Source organism: Seriola dumerili, unplaced genomic scaffold (genome assembly GCF_002260705.1).
Source record: "Seriola dumerili isolate Sdu_G_001 unplaced genomic scaffold, Sdu_1.0 BDQW01000050.1, whole genome shotgun sequence".
Classification (NCBI taxonomy): Eukaryota; Metazoa; Chordata; class Actinopteri; order Carangiformes; family Carangidae; genus Seriola; species Seriola dumerili.
The window spans coordinates 2375396-2399116 of NW_019174305.1; the positions used below are offsets into that span (position 1 = coordinate 2375396).

General features: G+C 39.4%; 1 protein-coding gene across 4 annotated transcripts; it reads right to left on the bottom strand.

Annotated features, from left to right (window-relative positions):
* Nucleotides 1-410: 410 nt before the first annotated feature.
* On the bottom strand, nucleotides 411-22619 carry LOC111217908 (perforin-1-like). Of its 4 annotated transcripts, XM_022739933.1 has the most exons (5): nucleotides 22606-22615; nucleotides 21864-22399; nucleotides 20855-21629; nucleotides 9624-9968; nucleotides 411-678 (listed from the first exon to the last, which is right to left on the bottom strand). In XM_022739933.1, the coding sequence occupies exons 2-5, from the start codon at nucleotides 22397-22399 to the stop codon at nucleotides 592-594; spliced, it is 1743 nt and encodes a 580-aa protein (XP_022595654.1). In that variant the 5' UTR covers nucleotides 22606-22615; the 3' UTR covers nucleotides 411-591. The 4 variants fall into 4 exon arrangements, with proteins under 4 accessions (XP_022595654.1, XP_022595653.1, XP_022595652.1 ...); XM_022739932.1 differs by lacking the exon at nucleotides 9624-9968 and having other exon boundaries at nucleotides 411-1023; nucleotides 22611-22619; XM_022739931.1 differs by lacking the exon at nucleotides 9624-9968 and having other exon boundaries at nucleotides 411-1023.
* Between the last annotated feature and the right edge of the window lie 1102 nt (nucleotides 22620-23721).

Here is a 23721-nt window from a genome sequence, read left to right on the forward strand (position 1 = left end):
AATATTTCTTTAAAAAGCTTACCGTCCCAGCAGCTACACTTTTCACTTCACTTCATTCGAAAAAAGAAATGTATGTATGATACCTGTATTGATGTCTTGGAGGAGTGCGTTGTTTGTGCATCAGTTTCAGTCACTTCTTTCTTAAATAAAACAGATGGTGGGATGGTGAAAATCCAGTATATGAACCCAAAAAATAATGTTTTGGATAACTGCGTGTTATGGTTAAAGGGCAGGTCATTGGTTTTCCCTCAACAGCAGTAACTTTAAATTGTTAATAAAGGCTGACCATGGTAAGTTCAGTTTGCACACCTCTCAAACATCATGTGTAGTTTTAAGTGTCGGTTTTTTGAGACTTAACTAGAAAAGTACACATTAAGTTTGAAAACAACAAAATCACACAGACGCCAGTGTTGTCTTTGTTGATGCTTTACTGGCAGATTTTATAACATACATGTTACAAGAGAGAGAGAAGCAGAAAAACTTGTCAAATTATTTTTGCACACAGAAGTCAAAGAAAAATGAAGAGTAACAATTTAAAAGCAAAACAGATACTAGCAACATATTCATTGTGAAATCACACCTTCCATCACCTCACATCAGTAGCTCTCCTCCACCTGACTGACTGACTGACTGACTGACTGATTTTGCATGCTTCTCCCCTGACTCTCCAGCGAGGACCCCATTTCTGGTGTAGAAGACCGTGGCCAGAGAGGCACTCATGGGGGAAGGTATATACTCTTGACATTGCTGACCACCAAGACTTGGTGCGCACTTTACTATGTAGGAGAAGAAGAGGGTACCATGATTTAACATGCAGCTGTCTGTCACATTTCCTCTACGCAGATCAAATGAACACTTACCAAGTGGATCGCTGTTCCAGTAAGTATCCTCATCATAAACACGGAACGTAAGTTTGCTTTTCTTGTCAATTTTGATGGGTCCGAATTCAAAGGTCTCTTTCCATTTAGGATTGTCATTGTTTAGTATAATAGCAGTGCGCTTTACCTGATCACCATATCTGACCTCCACTGAACCATCTGTCTGAGTCCACTTGTCACCATACAGACCCTGTGCATAAAGCTTGAACACCTTTAATGTTGCGAGACCTTTCCCAGCAGGACAGCAGTTTGACTTGATATTCTGATTACTGTTGCAGACACAAGCACAAGGATCCCTCTTGCCTGATCTCTGCCCGATCTTACAGGTTTCTGAACATTTCTTCAACACTGCATTTTTCTTAATGTACTTCTCCACCTCTCGCTTCAGTCCGGCTCTTGCGGGATGAGCACTTGGCAGTATGGTGTGCAGGGGCTTTAAGTTGTATCGGACCACATCAGGTATGTTCCTCAGTGAGTTAAGCCAGTTATTATAGACAGAAGGATTTGATTGGCCTTCAAACAGGATATCAGCTCCATCAATGTTTCCACCAATGACCTCTGTGTTACGCTCATTAAATGCACCGCTGAAACTTGGGATCGAAAGCTTCTTCCTCTTTGTCGCACAGTGTTGCATCATTGACTTAATGCTCTCAGGACATGCAAATCTAGCTGAGGCCTCAACTAACAAACAGTCATTGATTTCTGTTGCTGACAGGCCGTTCATGGTTGCCTCGCAGGTCTTGATAGCCGTGACTGCCTTCATTTCACCTCCCAGAAACACTTGTGTGATGTAATGTGTACCATAGGTGTCGATCACATTGCGATATAATGGTTCGGTTTTATGTGAATAGGAAGGAAGAGAGTTGACAGCGGTTTCAAAATCATGGCTCATTGGGGGATTTGCTGCCAGTCTGTAGCTGTAAAACACAGGGATCATATAGTTGAGTTAAAGCAAAATCACCATCCTCTTCATATGCTGTACTCTTAAAGTATATTAACAGTATTTGGGCACAGGTTCATACAACACAACATAATTAAAAGTGACCATCACTCAGAACTGAACCAAAAAATTCAGACTTAAAGAACCAATGTGTAAGATTTAGTGGCATCTAGTGGTGAGGTTGCAGACTGCAACCAACTTACCCCTCCCTTTCCAAGTGTGCACGTGAAAGGCTCTCTCTCTAGAGCCAGTGCTTGGTTTGACCATTCTGGGCTATCCCTGTATAGATATGTAGGACTCATTCTGAGCTAATGAAAACACATTAAGTTTTCATTTCCGGTGATTATACACTATTGAAAAAGTAATTCATTTCTGACAATAGAGCCCCCTAAATCCTACACACTGGTCCTTTAATGGCAATGAGCCAAACGTCTGTCCAGATACTCACCGGTAGAAGTTACAGTAGACAGAATGGTGACAGAAGGTGTAGCGGTCCTCTTTTGACTTTTTCATGGCAAAGGTTGCTTTTTTGGAGTGGGAACCTCCATAAATTGGCACAAAAACTGTGGTGGGGTCTACAGTAAAATTAAGGCCAATTTTCCAATCATTAGACACAAATGATGTGGAGTCATTGATAATAGATTCGACAGAGTCATAGACTTTACTGGAGACCTTTAAACTGCACTTAGGGAGGGTTCTCCAGTCCACCACAGTAACTGGGACTTTCTGTTTTTTCTTCATGTAGCTGTTTCTGTATAACTTGCAAGTGCCATTTTCAAGCTTCCATGTCTCAATATCGATCACATAGGCACCTTTCCGCTCCATTGTGACGATGTCGAAGCCTTCTCCACCCAGATTGTAACCGGGGACAAAGTGAGCCTTTTTACACTCTTCTGGTGTTCCAATGAAGCTTACACCTGATTGCTGAGACAGAGGACTCCATGCCCAGCACAGGAGCATGAGTTGCCACAGCACTGCCATCTGGATGGTGGATGGAAGAATAAAAAGCGACACAGTTAATTGTAAAGTTCCAGTAAAAACTGTCCATTACTTTTAGTCATGAAGAAGATGAAAACAAAAGCCTAATCAACACAAACAGCTGGTTAAGGAAAGGGGAAAGACTCAGGTGGATTACCTTGACTGTTGACGGCAAGCTCCAGTCGGCGGCTTTCAAAGTCTCACTGATGTTATGGTATAAATGTCCTGGGGGTGGAGTCTTTACTGCCAACCTCGTCTATTAGATTCTAACAAGTTTTATATTTAACCAACTACATTCACACATCACCTACTCAAGCGATGAGAGATAAGATGAAAAGGGTTTTTTGCAGTGACATGTTAATATTGTATGCCTAAGAAATAAAGCAATATAATTGAAAATGGAGCTAAAGAGGGCTGGTTAAAGGAGTTTTCAGCACTGATACGAAAGCCAAACCATCAGCACTATGTCATTACACCAAACCGTACATCATGAACGAAATGCTTTGCCCTCGTCTCTCTACAAATACAAAATACAAATAACTGGCCCCCTCTCAAAACACATATCAAACCTTTTACAAACATGCACCAATACGGTATCTGCAATGATGGTTGATAACTTGCAACTAATCATCTTCCTTTTCATCTCTCTTTAGCAGATGACTGAGTAATGTCAGCTAGCAGCAATGAAGAGATAAAACAAGAGATTTACCAATTCAAGCAAACCGTTTTCTGTTTTTGATAAGCCAAGCAAAAGCAGCACTACTTCAATCATCAGCTCAATGCACTGCTGTGGACAGCCACATAGAGCCACTAGCATGGCCACAGACACATGGTCTAAGTGACAGAAAGCCTATGTTACACACTGGAGAATGGAGTGTGACAGACAAGAACTTTTACCAGGCAGAGAGAGTCTAACAGAAGACAGTGGCATTATGGAAATTGTGGGTTCCAGTATTTTTGCTTGACCTGCTAGGAACTAACAGTCAGGATAAAGCCACTGCTTTACTGATTTTAGCCACCATTGTTTGATTTCTCTCTGTAATCTGTTTCTCGAAAGTTCCCCAGTTTTATGGAATATCACCCGGTTATCTTATCTATCAACAAAAGAAGATCACACAATATATATTGAATTGACTCAATTGCTGTTTCTGGCACAGGTGTGAGTAAGAGGATAAAGCTAGTAGATTTTATAGTGTGTGAATATGTTTGCAGTAGTAGAACTTATATGGCTGTGCTGCAATACTCTCTAATCCAACACATGCTGAGGTAGGCGCCAGCATTATTCTACAGAGTAAGTAAATACAGAAAATGGATGGATGCATTAAATATAGACCTTTTGGGAAGCTGCAGTTATGTAGTGAGTTTCTCAAAATTAAAGCTGGTAGTGAGGATATGCTGCATATGCAACTATCATAAACATGGTGTGTGAAAAAAAAGAAGAAAGATTTTCTCAGCCTGGCCTCACTACTCATCACTATATGAATATAATGTTATTATATGATATACTGTATCACACTGTATATAATAGTGACTATAATATCACTAGATTCTTATCATATTTTTGATGTATGTTCTATCACTATTGAATTGACAGGATGTCATATAAATGACATAAATTATGATATTTTTATTGTTCTCATATTGTTCTAGTATTACAGTCTTCTTACAATTATATTCAGGTTAGATCATTTACTATCATATCTATAATTTATTTTTCACTCATGCATGCCGCCATGCCAGCCTCTTTACCCCACACAGCACTCATGATCACAAAACACAGATACATATGATTACACCCCCACACACACACGCATGCATGCACGAACACACACACACACACACACACACACACACACACACACACACACACACACACACAGACTCATACCATACACATCATACTGTCATTTTTACTCAACATACATCTCTATATTTGTTTTTGTTGTCATCTGCATGTCCATTATGCCCTACGGATCCTTCATATCACACTTGTTTCTGTTACGTTATCTAGCATATAAAGGGAAATACAAGAAAAAAACATTTTACTGTTCGTTTGGAGGTTCTGCACTAACAGTGAGAGTTCACACCAACAACACCCTATTTACGATGAATGACAGGATGCTGTTCTTTTTCTGAAGATTATGTATAGGCGTGATACCACTTGCTACAAACTTGTTGCACGTCTGAACATCTATTGATGAAAAAAAAACATTTGTGTAAGTATATTTATGTGTAGATGTTCACAGGTTGCAGAGTGCCAATGTGCCATAGCTGAAGGTGCTAGTCCCACGCCCCAAGTTCCAAAAAGCTGATGAGAGCAAGTGAGCTCAGCTGAAAATATCCATAGTTTGAAATGACAATGTTTTTGGCAAGAAGTCATGATCTGAGTGCATATAAAAATAATGATTTTACAACACTGAGTTTTGCATTTCTGCTAGACTGGTAAGTAAACAGCTGTTAATGCTGACGTTGGCTATGTAGCGATAGCATGCCTCACAAATGTTCCTTTAAGTAAAGTACAAGTACCTCAAAAGTACAGTAGGTGAGTAAATGTAGGCTACTTTGCTACTTTCCTCCACCACTACTGACTAACAAAGCAAGCAACATCCAGTATTAACAAAAATCTTTCATTTTTTCATTTCCCCCATCAACAGTCTTCACAATCACAACATTACTACTACTACTGAGTGACTGGTTTTCCAAAATACCAACTATCAGGAAGTAAAATTAGTGGCCTTGTTTTTGTCTTGACAGTCATGCAATTAAAGATGATCTGAAAATCAACAATATTGTGCTTACAAGATTTTAAAGTGACAGGGAAAATTATAATAAAATGTATCAGATTTGTCCTACAAACAACATACTATTTGGTGGTTAAAGCAAACAAACATTTATGGAAGTACAGTAGCTACAGTACCTAAGTACAGTTATGAGGTACCTGTACTTAAGTATATCAATTTTATGGGACTTTCTACTTATGTTTCACCACATTTCCAGGAAACACTTTACTTTTTAATTCACTAAATTTATTTGACATATGTGGTTACATGTTACTGCAGATTAAGGCTTTACATACAAAACACACTCTCAGCTCATATAATACTACATACACTACTGGGAAACCGTCCATCTTCCTACTCCATATGTTCCATATAAATGACCTGGAAAGTTGCAGTTCATATTGCTACCACACGCAGGTGGTAGTTACATGCAAAAAATAACTACAAATGTCAAATTTTCATAGCAGCAGTTTTAAATTAGCCCTATTTTGTGTCAGAAAGCACATCTTATGATATGTATATCACAGAAAACTTTCATGTCAATTTTAATTATTTTGGAGAAATAATTAAAGATCAAATCAAAACTATAATAAACCATTAAAAGAGAAATTGTAATATCCCTAGTTTCTATTGGGGAAATCATTATTTTTGAATATCAGATGCTGATTGAAATAATCAGTTAGCAAATTAATATAAACAATGCACACATCACAGCCATGAGTCTGTAATGGCAGGCTACCACTGTTTATCAGCTGTCTTTGTGGAGTGTGTCTTCTCTTTCTGTCAAAACACAAGTTTTTGTACTTGAGCTGTGTGACACGAGGGAATTGATGTATCCACTGTCTATTTATAACACAGAGAGCAGGTGTGCCGATACACAGAGGGAAAGTGATTGGCTGGGATCCTCAGAGGACTCTTTGTGCTTGTGTAAATACGTACACACACACACACACACGGGGAACATACTTGTATCTGCCCTGTGAAAACACGTAGGCACACAAACATACACACATGCATTGATCTACTGTATATACATCAAACCTTATGAGAGTGTAGGCGCATATATGCAGGCCTGTATGCATACAAGTAGACAACTGTATCTACACGTATGTGCATGAACACATATACATTCAGACAATAAAAGATTTACAGCTTGCTGCTGGCCCCCACAAAAACAACCAAACACTCATTTTCATTCAAGCAACTCAAAGATATTTCTAAGTGTTATCATACGAAAAGGGAGACAAGATTCTCTTCACAATATCAGCTTCTTCTCCCCTGAGGGTAGAGCAGATCCACACCCACAAACAGATCAACTGAGCAACACTTCACTCATATAAAATATACAGCACTCCACAAATCAACAGATCTTGTCTTAACACAAATGCACCACACACAGCTTCAAACACCATGTAAACAACTATTCAGAGAACAGCCTGTGACCATATTTTATGCCTTCAACAGTGAGGTCAAAGTGGTTGAGAAGAAGTAGGCAGGAGGTGGTAAAGTAGTGCGTGTCGAGTCAGAAGAACCTGTACCCACACTGGTTTATTACTGGCACCACAGTAAAAAGTAAAATGGAACAGCCTTTCATGAGAATCAAAGGTGGGAGGAAGATAGCTTTGTTTGCATTTTATTTTTATTGTGGTCACTTGCACCTACCTTCAGTGAGACTCAAAGCACTGCTGCAAATTCAAAAAGGAAGTACACTACAAAACTTTTCACGTTTAATATTAAAAGAATGAAGCACTAATGAGAAATACAGAAACCTACTATTATGTGTGACTAGATGAAAATCAGGTTGTTCACAATTAGATAAGTTCTACATAATAGAGAAATGATAGACTCTGCATATTCTACCATAACCGGAGTTTTTGTTTTGAATGGAAGAAAATGTGGCAGGATGTTGAGAAGGGACATTAACTCTCACCTATATGTGGTGTTGGGGAATCTACCTTGAAAGCAGCTTTGGAAACTACCAATTACTTTACACTGGAAGAAGTTGAACTAGACTCTAGTTCAACTTCCTTTTCACAGCAAAGCTACTCTAGGGAGAAACTTGTTAGGTTAAGTAAAGCTACTTAGTTCAAACTTAGTTGAATTAGTTCAAACTACCTTGTAAGAAAAACAATGAAATTGACAATGTATATGTAATACGAAATTGTGCCCATACTTGATCACAGGTCATTCATAAACCAAAAAATAAAATATCCCACTATTTATGGAAAAGTGCTGGAATATCATCTCTGGTTTTGTTTACAATAATTGCCTATATATGGCCATGATGATTCTTCGTCAGGTTGAGATTCAGGAGGTGTATCCATGATGACGTAGCACTGAGCAACACCCACCTATGGCTTTTCCAAATACACTATGCAAAGGTCAAGTGTGTGGTGGTGGCGGCTGCCTGACAAGTGCATTTGTTGTTAATATAATTCGTACATTCGGCTGGTAAAAGGAGGTTCAATTGGAGTAGAGAGGCAATGGTAAAATAAACATAAAAAATCTTTCCTTTCCTTTCATGGCCCAAAATCGTTTGTAGTTTCAGTTAGTTAACTACACAAAGATGGGACAAAAAAAATCACTATGCACATATGAATGTAGTTGAACTACCAGGAAGCTACTGCAAAATGTAGTTATACTGTATCTAGCACTGCAAAACATACAGATGACTTATGCGAAGGATTATGGTTGACCCTTAAGTCGGATCAAGTGCAACAATTTACTTACAGACTTAAATCCCTGACGATACAATTTATATGTATTTACATATAAATTGTATATATGTATTTACATATAAATATATAAATTATAAAATATAAATGTTTTGAATACATTTCAACTTGTGATTTCTTACCCACACCTGTTCTCTCTCACACACAAACACACACATGCACACACACACACATTTAACACATACACACACACACACACACACACACACACACACACACACACACACACACACACACACACATATAGCCCTTCCTCTCTGTGCACACTCTGAAGACTGTAGCTGTAAGCACTCACACACTGTGTTTATCTAACCATCCAGCCCAAGATTTTACTTTGGGTTTGAGCCCCTATAACATTAATTACATGGCTACTAGTACCAGACTCATGACCAAGCCCCCATTAACTATTTACTCTTCGCTCTTTGTTTCTTGTTATGACCTTTTGACCTTGTGATGCATTGTTCTCTCTTTCTCCTCTATTAATCAAGAGGAGAAATTGGGTTTCAGTTCCCTCCTCTATTCCTTGGTTGACATGTGCCTTTCCTTCAGTTGCACCAATGTTACTATGTTGTGTTTAGCAAGAGAAACCGGAAACTCAGTTTCAGTCCTATTCATACTAATGCATCATCCCTTGAAGCAATATTTGGTCAACTGTTCCTCACAATATTCAGTTAAAGGGCAAGTCATTTGAGATAAAGCATGTGTTTAATGATGATGATGATGATTTTCTCTGAGCAGTAATCTATCAAGAGCTGTTAGTACAGATGAAATGCATCATTTATGATGATATCTGTGGTGTTATCTCACCATGAATCTCACCTTTACACCTCAGCCTACAGCAGAGGGAAGTCTACTAACTACTAAACAACTAAGTACTAAAATATCCTTCTCTGTAGTAAATACTTAAGCTGTATCTATAAAAATGTATATTTTCATTGGTGACTTTACTTGACAAACTTAAGCACACACACCTCAAATGCCTGAGCAATCTATGCATGCTTGTTCACCTTTGAGTATTATAGACAGTAGTTTTATTAAGCAACATTTTAATAACATACAGTCAGACACCAGTGTTGTTTTTGGAAATGCTTTATTTGCAGATTGTGTACAGACATACTTGTAATTCAATTTTGGAAATTAAGAAAAAAGAAAATTACAGTTGCACATGAAAGAGGCAACTACTACTACTGCTTTACTACTGGCAAAGTATGCATAATAAAATTAAATCTCTAAAACTCTAATTGCATGTCATATTACCTGCTGGCTTCAAACTGGCTGACTGATTTAGCACACCAGTTTCTCCAGCGAGGACCCCGTTTCTGGTGTAGAAGACCGTGGCCAGAGAGGCACTCATGGGGGAAGGTATATACTCTTGACATTGCTGACCACCAAGACTTGGTGCGCACTTTACTATGTAGGAGAAGAAGAGGGTACCATGATTTAACATGCAGCTGTTGCTCACTCTGCCTTTACGCAGACCAAATGAACACTCACCAAGTGGATCACTGTTCCAGTAAGTATCCTCATCATAAACACTGAAAGTAAGTTTGTTTCTCATGTTGATTTTGATGGGTCCAAAATTAAACTTTTCTCTCCATTTAGGATTGTCATTATCTTGTATAATAGCAGTGCGCTTTACCTGGTTACCATATCTGACCTCCACTGAACCATCTGTCTGAGTCCACTTGTCACCATACAGACCCTGTGCATAAAGCTTGAACACCTTTAATGTTGCGAGACCTTTCGCAGCAGGACAGCAGTTTGACTTGATATTCTGATTACTGTTGCAGACACAAGCACAAGGATCCCTCTTGCCTGATCTCTGCCCGATCTTACAGGTTTCTGAACATTTCTTCAACACTGCATTTTTCTTAATGTACTTCTCCACCTCTCGCTTCAGTCCGGCTCTTGCGGGATGAGCACTTGGCAGTATGGTGTGCAGGGGCTTTAAGTTGTATCGGACCACATCAGGTATGTTCCTCAGTGATTTAAGCCAGTTATTATAGACAGAAGGATTTGATTGGCCTTCAAACAGGATATCAGCTCCATTAATGTTTCCACCAATGACCTCTGTGTTACGCTCACTAAACATGCTGCTGAAACTCTGGCCAGAGCCCAACTTCCTCCTCTTTTGCTTACAGTGCTCTTTCATGGCCTTTATGCTGGCAGTACCTGCAAAGCCAGCTGAGGCCTCAACTGACAAACAGTCTTTCACCTCTGTTGCAGACAGTCCGTTCATGGTTGCTTGGCAGGTCTTGATAGCCGTGACTGTCTTCATTTCACCTCCCAGAAACACTTGTGTGATGTAATGTGTACCATAGGTGTCGATCACATTGCGATATAATGGTTCGGTTTTACATGAATAGGACGGAAGGGAGTTGACAGCTGATCCAAACTCATGACTCAGTGGAGGTTTTGCTGCCAGTCTGTAGCTGTGAAGCACAGGCATCAAAAGAGTAAGTTGCAGCCAAAAACAAAGTTTAGATGTTATAGTTCCGTGTATATTTTTCACTTCAAGCAAAGTTACGGTGATTGTATATAGTGAACTAATAAATTCTGACTTAATTACAAGAAGACAAATATTTGTCCACATACTCACCGGTAGAAGTTACAGTAGATAGAATGGCGAAAGAAGGTGTAGCGGTCTTCTTTTGACTTTTTCATGCCAAAGGTCGATTCCTTAGAGTGGGAACCTCCGAAGCCAACACCGACAGTAACACTGGCGTGTACAGGGATATCAAGGCCAAATCTCCAGTTGTTCGACACAGATGATGAAGAGTCATTGACAAGAGTTTCGACAGAATCATAGACTTTACTGGAGACTGTTAAACTGCACTTAGGGAGGGTTCTCCAGTCCACAACAGCAACTGGGATCTTCTGTTTTTCCTTCATGTAGCTGTTTCTGTATAACTTGCAAGTGCCATTGCCAAGCTTCCATGTTTCAGTGTCGATCACATAGGCACCTTTCCGCTCCATTGTGACGATGTCGAAGCCTTCTCCACCCAGATTGTAACCGGGGACAAAGTGAGCCTTTTTACACTCTTCTGGTGTTCCAATGAAGCTTACCCTGGCTGACAGACACAGAGGACTCCATGCCCAGCACAGGAGCATGAGCTGCCACAGCACTGCCATCTGAATGAAAAAGTTACAAAGTGAGAGGAGATAAAAAATGGCATGGACAAAAAATCAATCACAATGAAATACAAATATGCATTAATTCAAAGGCACTAAACAGCTGACTTCATGCTACTTTGAATACAATGAATATGATGCAAGAGACTACTCAACAAAAGCTTAGTGTCACAGTAGGAAGGTGTCAGGTGTTGTACCTCAATTTAAGTGTCAGCACCAAGCTCTGTTCAGTGGCTCACAAAGTTCAACTTAAAGTATTGATATTCAGGAGGTGGAGTCTTGTTTACATTCAACTAACGTCATTCACTCATTTTTATTCACTCTACACCCTAGATGAAATTTTCTCTACCAAATAAGGAAACAGGGCTTTTGCAGTTTCGTATTAACAAATGATATAATGATTTAACTGAAAAGAATTTTACTAAAGAGGACTGATTGGGAAACATCTGTCATTTGCAATTATAATATAACAATTGGAAATGTCAAAATTAATGTATTGCAATATTACAGTGTGGTACCAGAATTAACAAATCTTTTTGTAGCCTTTGACAATGTTTAATGTGTTTCATGTTTTATGTCACTCTTTTGTAGTGTTGACTACATATGCAAAACATATGACATCTTAAATCACAGAGATAAATCTAAACGAAAAAAGAAAAAATTGAGACATGAGACATCCAATGCTGCAATATTGGTATAATGTCGTGCTGTAGTTTTACACTGGACTTTAACACAGTTTTCAAGGCCCACAAAAACAGATCTTGTTTCAATCTTCTAAAAATGGGAAGCTCACGCTATCAGCAAACTATCTGTTCTAGTAATAAAAGAAAGTGCCAAATTCACACCAGTTCACACCAACACTTCACAACTTGCCCCTACAAGTTCACAAACCTCCTGTTTATGATCACAGTAGTTATGTGATGTGTGAATAAATGGAAATATGATGCTTTACAAATTTGTTGCACAGCAGAACATCTGCTGCAAAAATATGAATATCAACATAGTATGTACATTATAGCATGTTCACGGAAAGTCTGTCGTGGTGCTGTGTGCTGGATCCTTGTTGAAGGTCCAAAAGCAAAACCTGAGGATATCAATAATCTAGGTTGAAATGATATGTTTTTTGATACTAGATACAAGTATTCATGAAGTGTACTCACTTTTTCTTGTTTAACAACACACAGGATGTGGTATACATATTAAATAAAAGATCAGCAATGATACCACGGAACCAGAGATATTGTCTTTATTCCATGGGTCCTTCTTCCTTGTCAAAACTTGGTAGCTATATTACCCACAATGCAACTCCCTCAGGTACTAGACAAGGTTTTGTACAACATTTTTAACACATGCAGTTGTAGTGCCCAAGACCTGTGAACAGACTTTTATGTGTAAATAGTAATTAGTTCACATGGGTTAAAACACCAAATACACAGTTGCAATTCGTGAAAGAAGATGTGTCACAGAAAAAGGACATAAAGCATTACACAAATGGAGCAACAAATGACAGAAAAAATGGCTGGTGAAGAAATTTAAGCATTGAGGAGGTAAGGAGCCAGTTATTTCTCTCAACAGTGCAAAGAGACCAGAACAGACCTACAGGCAAAGAAGAGTTCCACTTAAATTGTCTACTGGGCAATGGTATGCATGAAGAAAATCAAGATTTAAAAGAAACATCACACTGGGCACTCCCTCAGTGTGTCATGGCAAGGATACACTGGAGACACCTCTTCTTTGCAACATAGATCACCTCTTTGGGTCCAATTGTCCACTTGGATGGCTTCTTATATAACTGCTATACAGACGACACCCAACTATACCTGTGAGATCTGGGCCTGTCTCTCTGACGTATCCACATGAAAGAATGCTCCCTTCAACTATTACATCCCTCTCTAAGACTAAACTCCTAGTCATCCTGGCCAATCAGTCTCTCCATCACGATATCAGAATCAAAATCACCTCTTCATCTTTTACCCCAATCAAGGTCACAAGAAACCTGGGTGTCATGTTTGATGACCAGCTCTCCTCTCTGACCATGTTGCATTTGTCTCTCGGTAGTGCTCTATATAACATAACATCAGAAAAATCAGGCCTTACCTGATTCAGTACGCCACCCAGCCCTTGGTCCAGGCCATGGGTGTCTTTCACCTCAACCACTGCAATGCCCTTCTGGCAGGCCTCCCTTCATGCACAATGAAACCTTTGCAGATCATCCAGAATGCAGCAGCCAATCTGGTCTTTGATGAGCCCAAAAAGGCACATGTCACTCCACTACTCATCGCCCTACACTGGCTACCCATGGCTGCCCGAAATTTCCAGTCAGTAATGCTTACCTTCCAAGTGACTTCCATCTTTAACATCCTAACATGCCGAACTAGCACTTACTCTGACCTTTGGTGCACTTCTTTACCTGACCTCCTTGCACTTATTAAATAGATGTAATACTTACACCAAGGTTTCCTATTGCACTGAAGCTTTAGTGATGTCCCTCAGTTGTAAGTCACTTTGGATAAAACCGTAAGTAAATGTAATGTAAATGTAATGTAAATGTAATTCAAGTAAAAATGATTGCCAAATAACTGATTACAAAATTTTCAAAATTAAGTAGAGAGCCTTGAGTCTGTAGTAGCTTTTAATATTTTCCCCGTTCTATTTATTAAAACTTCTCAAGATCTGTGATGCATACTACAAGTGAACAGCTTGAAGTCCTGATATCTTTGGTTTGTGGTCTTCCACGTCTTGCTACAAAATAACTTGGTTGTCGCCGTTATCATGCAGAAAGCTGCAGGTTTTTTCTCCACTTTTTGCCCCTCTACCTTCACAATCCTGGGCCTGTTGTAGAAAAACAACCCCGCAGCATGTTGCTGCCACCACCAGGCTTCATAGTGGGGATGGTTGTTTTCTGCTGATACACAGTGTTTGCATGTTTTCAAAAGAAAAAAGATGGCCAAAAGCATGATTTTAATGTCATCAGATCAGATAAACTTCTTCCACATTTTCTCGGTCTTCCAGATGCATTCCTGCAAACATTTGCCCCGATATGAGTCATGAATTTTTTGAACAGCTACAAGGCTGTGACAAATAAAACACCAACAGGAGTGCTCTTAAATGCACAATATGACCCATTTCAAATCCTGTAAAGTGTTGTTCTTTGATGTCCTCAATCATGGATACCCCTTTTACAGACACTCAGTTTTTGAAGACAGTCAGAAGCAGATTTACAGATATCATTTTTATGATATAGCTTACTGTACTGCTTACAAATACTTAGGGATATTCTTTGCTTTTGCCTTTATGTGACCCCTGATTAGTATGTTTCAATAAACACTTGTATTTGTGTTACTGCATGAGCTTAATACGTTTACTGTGCGGTAATTGATTTTTTGGCCACCTGAGGGCAGCTTAAATTTCTAATGAGAACTTCAATGGCAGACTGCTTTGCTGTCAGAGTTTTGCCTTCCAGGCTGCACTGCCCTCTGATTGGTGGAATTATATCCTCACCCTGACAGGGTGACCTGCTGGCAGTAGTCAGGGGTGTAAAAAATGCAATCTCCTTTAGTTTTTCAGGTAAAAATGATAGTTTATTGTATGTTATTAAGTACTTTCTAATAAGCTACTGAACCTCAGTTGAAATAAGACATTAAGGGACAGGGCTCTTTGAAGTAAAGAAACAAATATACTATTCATATAATGTATCAGGTCTCCATTAAAAATCACTTTGTGAATTCAATTTCTTTTCTTCTTAGACCACTACTAGACTACTTTTTAGACTACTGACATTCATTTTTAATAAATCCTGATACCAATTTCATTATTAGTTAGTTAGCTGCTAGATTGATAGACATAAGAAGTAGCATTCACATATTAATGTTCTCTACTAAATAACTGCATGTGTTCTGAAATACTTCTGACTCTCAAAAAGGTTTGTTGAAACTTCCAGTCACAGATATCTGCATGACATTTAGTTCATAAAGAGGTTTCTCTAATACACCTAGATTTCTCACAGTCCTTCTGTCATGTCATTAATTCCATGATTGATCTGTTTGCAGCCGCTGGTCAGAACGTAACAAACTGCTCTGAGCAGCCAGCTCAGCAAGCAACTGGAGTGAATGAATGCTCTTTATCTTTGAATTAAACAGACACAACATGCAGCACACAATCACATAAAAATGGTAGGTAGAATATCAATATCAAATCTGTGGGGTCCCACTTTGTCCAGAAGATGGTGCCATTGATGTGAGTATAGAAATTGAATTTCTGATCTTGATTCTCTATCTCTTCCATAACAGGAGGAAAACAGCAACTCCATGTTTTTCTTAAGGTCTCCTTTTAGCTGACTATATCCAACAGTTCATCTACAAATCCCCAGGGTTTAGCTCAGAGCTGGGAGAGTGTGAAATCCAAGTCTGGGGAGCTGAGTGTAGTGAGCTGGAAATGCCTCATTACTACTGTCCACTGGGCTTTTTGAATTCTCACAAACAAATGTGAGAAACTAAAAAGACTTGATTAGAAAAATTATGCTGTCACTGTCAAGTCATGGGAAAAGATTTGACCTCCACCTGACTGACAGTCTGATGCCCCTGATTCTTCAGCAAAGACCCCATTTCTGGTGTGGAAGACCTTGGCCAGGGAGGGACTCATGTACTATTGACATTTATCAAGACTTGTTACTCACTCTACTATGTAGGGGAAGAAGTTACCATGATTCAACATGCAGCTGTTTGTCACATTTCCTCTATGCAGATTAAATGAACACTTACCAAGCAGATCACGGTCCCGGTAAATATTTTCATTAGAACGTAAGTCTGTCTTTCATGTTGATGCTGATGGGTCTAAATCCAAAGGTCTCTGGCCATTTAGGATTGTCATTGTTACTTATGATGACAGTGCGTTTTACCTGGTCACCATATCTGACCTCCACTGAACCATCTGTCTGAGTCCACTTGTCACCATACAGACCCTGTGCATAAAGCTTGAACACCTTTAATGTTGCGAAAGCTTTCCCAGCAGGACAGCAGTTTGACTCTGATTACTGTTGCAGAAACAAGCACAAGGATCCCTTTTGCTGGATATCTGCCCAATCTTACAGCTTTCTGAACATTTCTTCAACACTGCATTTTTCTTGATGTACTTTTCCACCTCAGGTGGATGACCACTTGGCAGGAAGGTGCAGAGGGTGCTTTATGATGGTGTGTCAGCACCATGAATGTTTCCACAAGTGACCTTTATATTACATTCATTGAATGTGCTGCACAGAGTCAGGACTTTCAATCCTCACTGGGGCCTCAGTTGACACTCCCTGGCCTCTGCTACTGAAGAGTCGACTCATGTGTGAGGTTTTGTTGCCATTCTGTAGCTGCAAACATGTAAGTGTGAGAATATAATTAGTAGTATACAGTTATAGTCCATCAAAGCATTGTGTGAGTCCCCCCATAGCCAATATCAACAGTGTCAGAGGTGGTCAACAGAGAGGGGTCGGAGGGGTCATCCATTGAATACTGGGATGGGCTCCAGCCTCCTTTGACCATGACCAACATAAACCACTACAGAAAATCGATGAATGCATAAAGTGTATTCATGCCTATTTGAATAGCAAGTTCAGCAGTGAGGATGTGATTTGCATTGCTAGAACTGATAGGAACAATTCAATAATGTCTGCCTTAACTCAAACCTATTTTTTGACTTTGGGACATTTGGGAGAAGCACTGAGTTATAGTTCACACATATACTTCTCACTGCTCCATTACAAATTCACCAACAGTCTGTTTTTGATCACAGAGCACAGTTCTGTCAAAGACTGGGCAGAGATGTGATACTATGGCTGGCTGTGGTTTTAAAAACCTGTTGCATGACTGACTAACTGTTGCAATCCAGTATATCTGTTGCAATTCACAAATTTCTGTGCTATGGGCTGCTGCTGGCCGCATGGTCTGGACTGATAAGCAAATATAACTGGTGGGAAATGACATATATTTTACAGATGATTATTTGTAATACAAGTGACTATAAAAAATATTCCCTCCAACGAAGACCTAATAATAAGTAAGAGAAGAAGATTTCCGTACGTACTTTGTCCAACAATGCCACATTTCAAGTATGACTTCGCACATAAAGTACATGTAATCTTTAATAGCATTTAATGACATGGGATGTTTCCTATTTTAAGTGCACACATTGCACTAAATAACATCTGTCTTTACCAAGGGGCAGTGCTAGTCTAATGTATGTGTGTACAGAGCAAACCCTTCCTGTGAGTCCTTTGTGAGAGCAGTAACAGTGTGTTGAGTTGAGTGCTCATTTGCTTTTTAGTTGATCTCACTCTCAGGGCCATCATGTCCTAACTGTTCCTACTTTACCTATTTTTGCATTTTGAATAATTTGCTACATTTGTTCCTTACTTAAATCATCCACTGTTGCGCCTCACCCTTGGGCAGCACACAAACCAAATCAACCACAGAAGACACCTCAAAAACAACCAAAGTTTTTACGGTTTATTATCATGGATATATAAAACAACCAGGACACTAAATCAAGATGACAAAAGAGACAAAATCAGAACACAACAGCAACAGAGAAAGCCCAGGCTGAGAGGCAGCAAGACCAGCAGTCCCCATGCTATAAGTCTCTCCCTTTTGATCCTGGCACCAGAGCTTTTAAAGGTCACATATTTTACACTTTTCCAGAGTTTTATTTTAAGTGTCGATCCATAACAAGATGTATTTGTGGTTTGAAGGACCAAAAACCATCTCAGTGTAGTTTTACATCTCCTCTCTCAGGCTTCTCTCTGGAGCTCTAGTAACAACAGGTCGGTAAGCCAATCAGAAGAGAGGAGGCTCTGAGCCTCACCTCTGGATGATCAAATAAAAATGTAGCAGATTTCAGGTAAACACTCATAAACCAAATCTTGCAAGGTTAGACGCTGGGTCCTCGTGGGCGGGGCTTGGGGCATGGCTGAGAGCAGTGACTGCTGTGTTGTGACATCACAAAGTTACAGAAGTCCTGACAGCTCATTATCAGACACAGTTTCTGACTATGGGCTGTGTGCATTACTCCTGATACTTTCACATAGAACCTAGACCTGCTTCATAATCAAAAAAGACATGGAAATTTCACTTTAATTAAAATGGGACCTTTAAGCACTTAATTCCCAGGCCAGGTGCACCTCATGGAGGACTCATCAGGAAGCTACAGAGAAGACATGAGAAGAAAAGGAACTAACTAAACACCAGGAAATCATACAGCCATAATAACACACACTGTAAAATTGTTGGTGCTGTACACCTTGAGTCCTTCTGCTCCAGCCTCCTTTGACCATGACTAACATAAACCACTACAAATCGATGAATGCATAAAGTGTATTCATGCCTATTTGAATAGCAAGTTCAGCAGTGTAAAAACAACACACACTGTAAATCGTTTCATTTTAGTGTTATTCATATTTCCTTCATATAAGTAGGGAAATATTTATTTCCATAATACAGTGGCAAGACATTACTTGGTTGTGTAAACCAGCCACCACATTTATCTTTTGTTATTTACACAGACACGTAACAATGTCTCCTCTGATATTCAAGGTGAAGGTCAGTTACTCCAACTAAAAACGTATAGAAGAAATTACACTTTGTTTCTCTCAAGACAAGGGTATAAAAACTGACATGTGATTACAGTATGAAGAACATGTGGTAAACTCTAGAACCAATGTTGTACTATAATTCATAGGAATATTATATGTATTGTTTTGGAAGTATAGAGATTAATATCAGTGTGCTTATTAACATGAAATGTGTGTGTGTGTGTGTGTGTGTGTGTGTGTGTGTGTGTGTGTGTGTGTGTGTGTGTGTGTGTGTGTGTGTGTGTGTGTGTGTGTGTGTGTGTGCGTACTTGTTTTTATGTCTTTATATTTAAGTTTAAAGTTAACACTCCTTTGTGGGTCATACTTTCAAATTATGCCCATCAACCAAAGGACAGCACAGTGTGAGCACACATAAAACATGCCGCTACTGTACACTGTAACAAAGCCGTAATGACCAAGCTGACAGTATGCACACACAGAAACGCACACAGCTGTATACATACAATTTTATCAGTGGGTGTATCATCAGTGGGTTTTAATCTGGGGGGGGCGGGGGGGGCTGAAAGTCTGCAAGCTTTAACTTTAAATTAGGGAGCTGGAATGCTTTGATGGTGCAGCCACTGATACCAGCATGAGGAGCAAGGCCCACCAAAAACAACCTACTCGTTATTCTGTCTTTCTTGTTTTGACTTATTTTTTCTTGTTTATTGTCCTTACTCTTTGCCCTCCTTCTTTTATGCAAATGTGTCTCTCTTCCTTTATTTTGGGTTTCAGTTCCTCCCACTCTAACACATTTTATGACTCCCGTGGTTGTCATGTGCATTAACTTTAGACACAGCAGTGTCACCATGATAATGTATTGTTGGTTAGTAGAAGCTTCTTCATTGTAACAGTGTAGGATCAGTTTTAGTGCCTTTCTTCCTAGCTTTAATAATTCAAAATTTATTAGAGAACAAAAATACTGTGCAAAATAGTGCATGACGACTTTGTGGTGTCTCATTTAAGACACTATAGTTACTCTTAGTAAAGTAAGTATCTAAAAAGATATATTTTAATTGGTTCATACTCTTGACAAACTCCTCCATTCTAATACATCACTGAATACACATTTTAGTATTACATCTTAAACACAAAACCAAACTTTTTTAACACACATTTTTATAAAACATAAAATCAGACAACACCTGTTTTGTCTTTGTTGATGCTTTATTGGCAGGTTTTGTAACTAACAAGGGAGAGGCATACACAGTGGATTATGTGTCCATATTTGGATTCAATTTGAGAAACTCACATGTCTAATTCTTTTTTCACAAAAAAGTCAGAGAAAGAAAGATAAGTAATAGTAACAGTGTAAAATATGCTATTGACTACAAGCAAAATAACGGTTATCCTGTCATCACCTTATGTCATATCAGTAGCTCTCCTCCACCTGACTGACTGACTGACTGACTGACTGATTTTGCATGCTTCTCCCCTGACTCTCCAGCGAGGACCCCATTTCTGGTGTAGAAGACCGTGGCCAGAGAGGCACTCATGGGGGAAGGTATATACTCTTGACATTGCTGACCACCAAGACTTGGTGCGCACTTTACTATGTAGGAGAAGAAGAGGGTACCATGATCTAACATGCAGCTGTCGCTCACTGTCCCTTGATGCAGATCAAATGAACACTCACCAAGTAGATCACTGTTCCAGTAAGTATCCTCATCATAAACACTGAATGTAAGTTTGTTTTTCATGTTGATGCTGATCGCTCCAAATTCAAAGGTCTCTGGCCAAATCGGATTGTCGTTGTTACTTATGATGACAGTGCGCTTTACCTGGTCGCCATATCTGACCTCCACTGAACCATCTGTCTGAGTCCACTTGTCACCATACAGACCCTGTGCATAAAGCTTGAACACCTTTAATGTTGCGAGACCTTTCCCAGCAGGACAGCAGTTTGACTTGATATTCTGATTACTGTTGCAGACACAAGCACAAGGATCCCTCTTGCCTGATCTCTGCCCGATCTTACAGGTTTCTGAACATTTCTTCAACACTGCATTTTTCTTAATGTACTTCTCCACCTCTCGCTTCAGTCCGGCTCTTGCGGGATGAGCACTTGGCAGTATGGTGTGCAGGGGCTTTAAGTTGTATCGGACCACATCAGGTATGTTCCTCAGTGATTTAAGCCAGTTATTATAGACAGAAGGATTTGATTGGCCTTCAAACAGGATATCAGCTCCATCAATGTTTCCACCAATGACCTCTGTGTTACGCTCATTGAATGAGCTGCTGAAACTTTGGCCATGATTTAACGTCTTCTTTTTTTTCTGACAGTGTTCATACATGGCCTTTATGCTGGCTGTGTCGGCAAAGCTAGCTGAGGCCTCAACTGACAAACAGTCCTTCATCTCTGTCGCTGACAGGCCGTTCATGGTTGTCTTACAGGTACTGGCAGCAGTGATTGCTTTTATCTCCCCTCCCAGAAACACTTGTATGATGTAATGTGTGCCGTAGGTGTCAATTAGATTGTCATACAGTAGCTCAGCTTCATGTGAATAGGAAGGAAGAGAGTTGACAGCAGTTTCAAAATCGTGACTCAGTGGAGGATTTGTGGTCAGTCTGTAGCTGTGAAACAGAGAAAGTATATAAAAAGTTAAAAGCAAGTGCATCATACTCTGATTTTAATCACTTGTTAACATTCATGTTGTTTGTTTTAAGTAAAAATGATTCTTGATCATTATTGTCAGCTACCAAAAACCATTGCAAAACAAAGCATTTGTCTGTTAACTGGTGGTTACCAAGTCGACAAGTAACTTCACAATTAATGACAAGAAGACAAATATTTGTCCAGATACTCACCGGTAGAAGTTACAGTTGACAGAATGGCGAAAGAAGGTGTAGCGGTCTTCTTTTGACTTTTTCATGCCAAAGGTCGATTCCTTAGAGTGGGAACCTCCGAAGCCAACACCGACAGTAACACTTGCATGTACAGGGATTTCCAGGCCGAGTTTCCAGTCATTGGTCACAGATGATGTGGAGTCATTGACAAGAGTTTCGACAGAATCGTAAACTGTACCGGAGACCTTTAAACTGCACTTAGGGAGGGTTCTCCAGTCCACAACTGCAACTGGGATCTTCTGATTTTCGTTATTCATGTAGCTGTTTCTGTATAACTTGCAAGTGCCATTGCCAAGCTTCCATGTTTCAGTGTCGATCACATAGGCACCTTTCCGCTCCATTGTGACGATGTCGAAGCCTTCTCCACCCAGATTGTAACCGGGGACAAAGTGAGCCTTTTTACACTCTTCTGGTGTTCCAATGAAGCTTACCCTGGCTGACAGACACAGAGGACTCCATGCCCAGCACAGGAGCATGAGCTGCCACAGCACTGCCATCTGAATGAAAAAGAGCAAATTATTAATAGTAATTATTTTATGTATAATTATAACTATAACTAATAATACAATTTTTTATAAAATAATGCAAATTTCTAATATACTGTATAATTTCAATATAAATTTGCTGGAACTAAGGTAATGACAAAGATAAGGAAGAATATGATGTTAAAGATTACTCAGACGGGGGAGCTCAGAGGTCTTACCTTACCTTGACTGTTGATAGCATGCTCTGTCCAGTATCTCATAACATCTGAGCTCTGTTATAGTTTTCATGTGGAGGTGGAGTCTTGAATGTCAATGTAATTGTCACACCTTAAACTATTGTGTTAAAGTTTGTGTGAGGGTGGCGTGATATGACATACTGTATTCTCATGTCACTTGTTAATGCTACTTTAATGTAAAGCACATTGTGTTTACCTGTAATTAAACTATAAAATAACTATAACTATATCATGAATTTACCTTGCCTTGCCCAAATCTCAAAACACAGGGACATCAATATATAATGATTAATCTAAAACTGTAATTTGAACTCAACATATTATGAATTGATATTTGTGAACTTTTTGAAGTATGATTGCCCAGTTTCCCATTACTGCATATTATAATAGAGAGAAATAATTCTGACGTTAACGTAAAATGAACTTCAAAATGCTACACTTTCTACCTATATATACAGTTAAGGCTTAGTAATTTTGGCTAACATATGCACTTCATAAGATTTCTAATTCAATTTGTAACAATTTGTAATTCTAAGTTCCCACCTATCCATCCCTTTTCCACTGCTGTCTATGGCAACAGTGACAGCAGTCTATGGAAAGTGGCTTTAATGTCATTCTCCCCTGCCATATTCTCCAATTCCTCCAGGTAGATTCCGAGGTGTGGCCAGATGAAATACAGTTTATAATCACACCAGTATGTTCTGGGTGCGCCTCTGGGTCTCCCAGTCGCACATGCCTCAAGACTACCCTCAAAGGCTTTCACAAGGAGTAAAGTAATGTTAATTGCATTAGTTATGTAGTACTGTAGGACTGTAGATGAAAATTAGCCAGTAGCTAATCTGCTACAATAAGTCTTTTCTTTTTGTATGAGATTGACTGCCTCACAGTTGTATGCCTCCACCAACTAGCCAAGTTGCAGGAAATATGGTCACCTCCCCTTCCTGAGTTACAGCATTGAATACTAGCCAGAAGTGCTTTTGCAGTATGTTATAATGTAAAAGTGAAGTTGACCTTTGACCTTTTGGATCCAAAATGTTTACTTACACGACAGTCACTGCAGTTCTAGAGGGACCGATTGTGTTAATGGCTCCATATTCC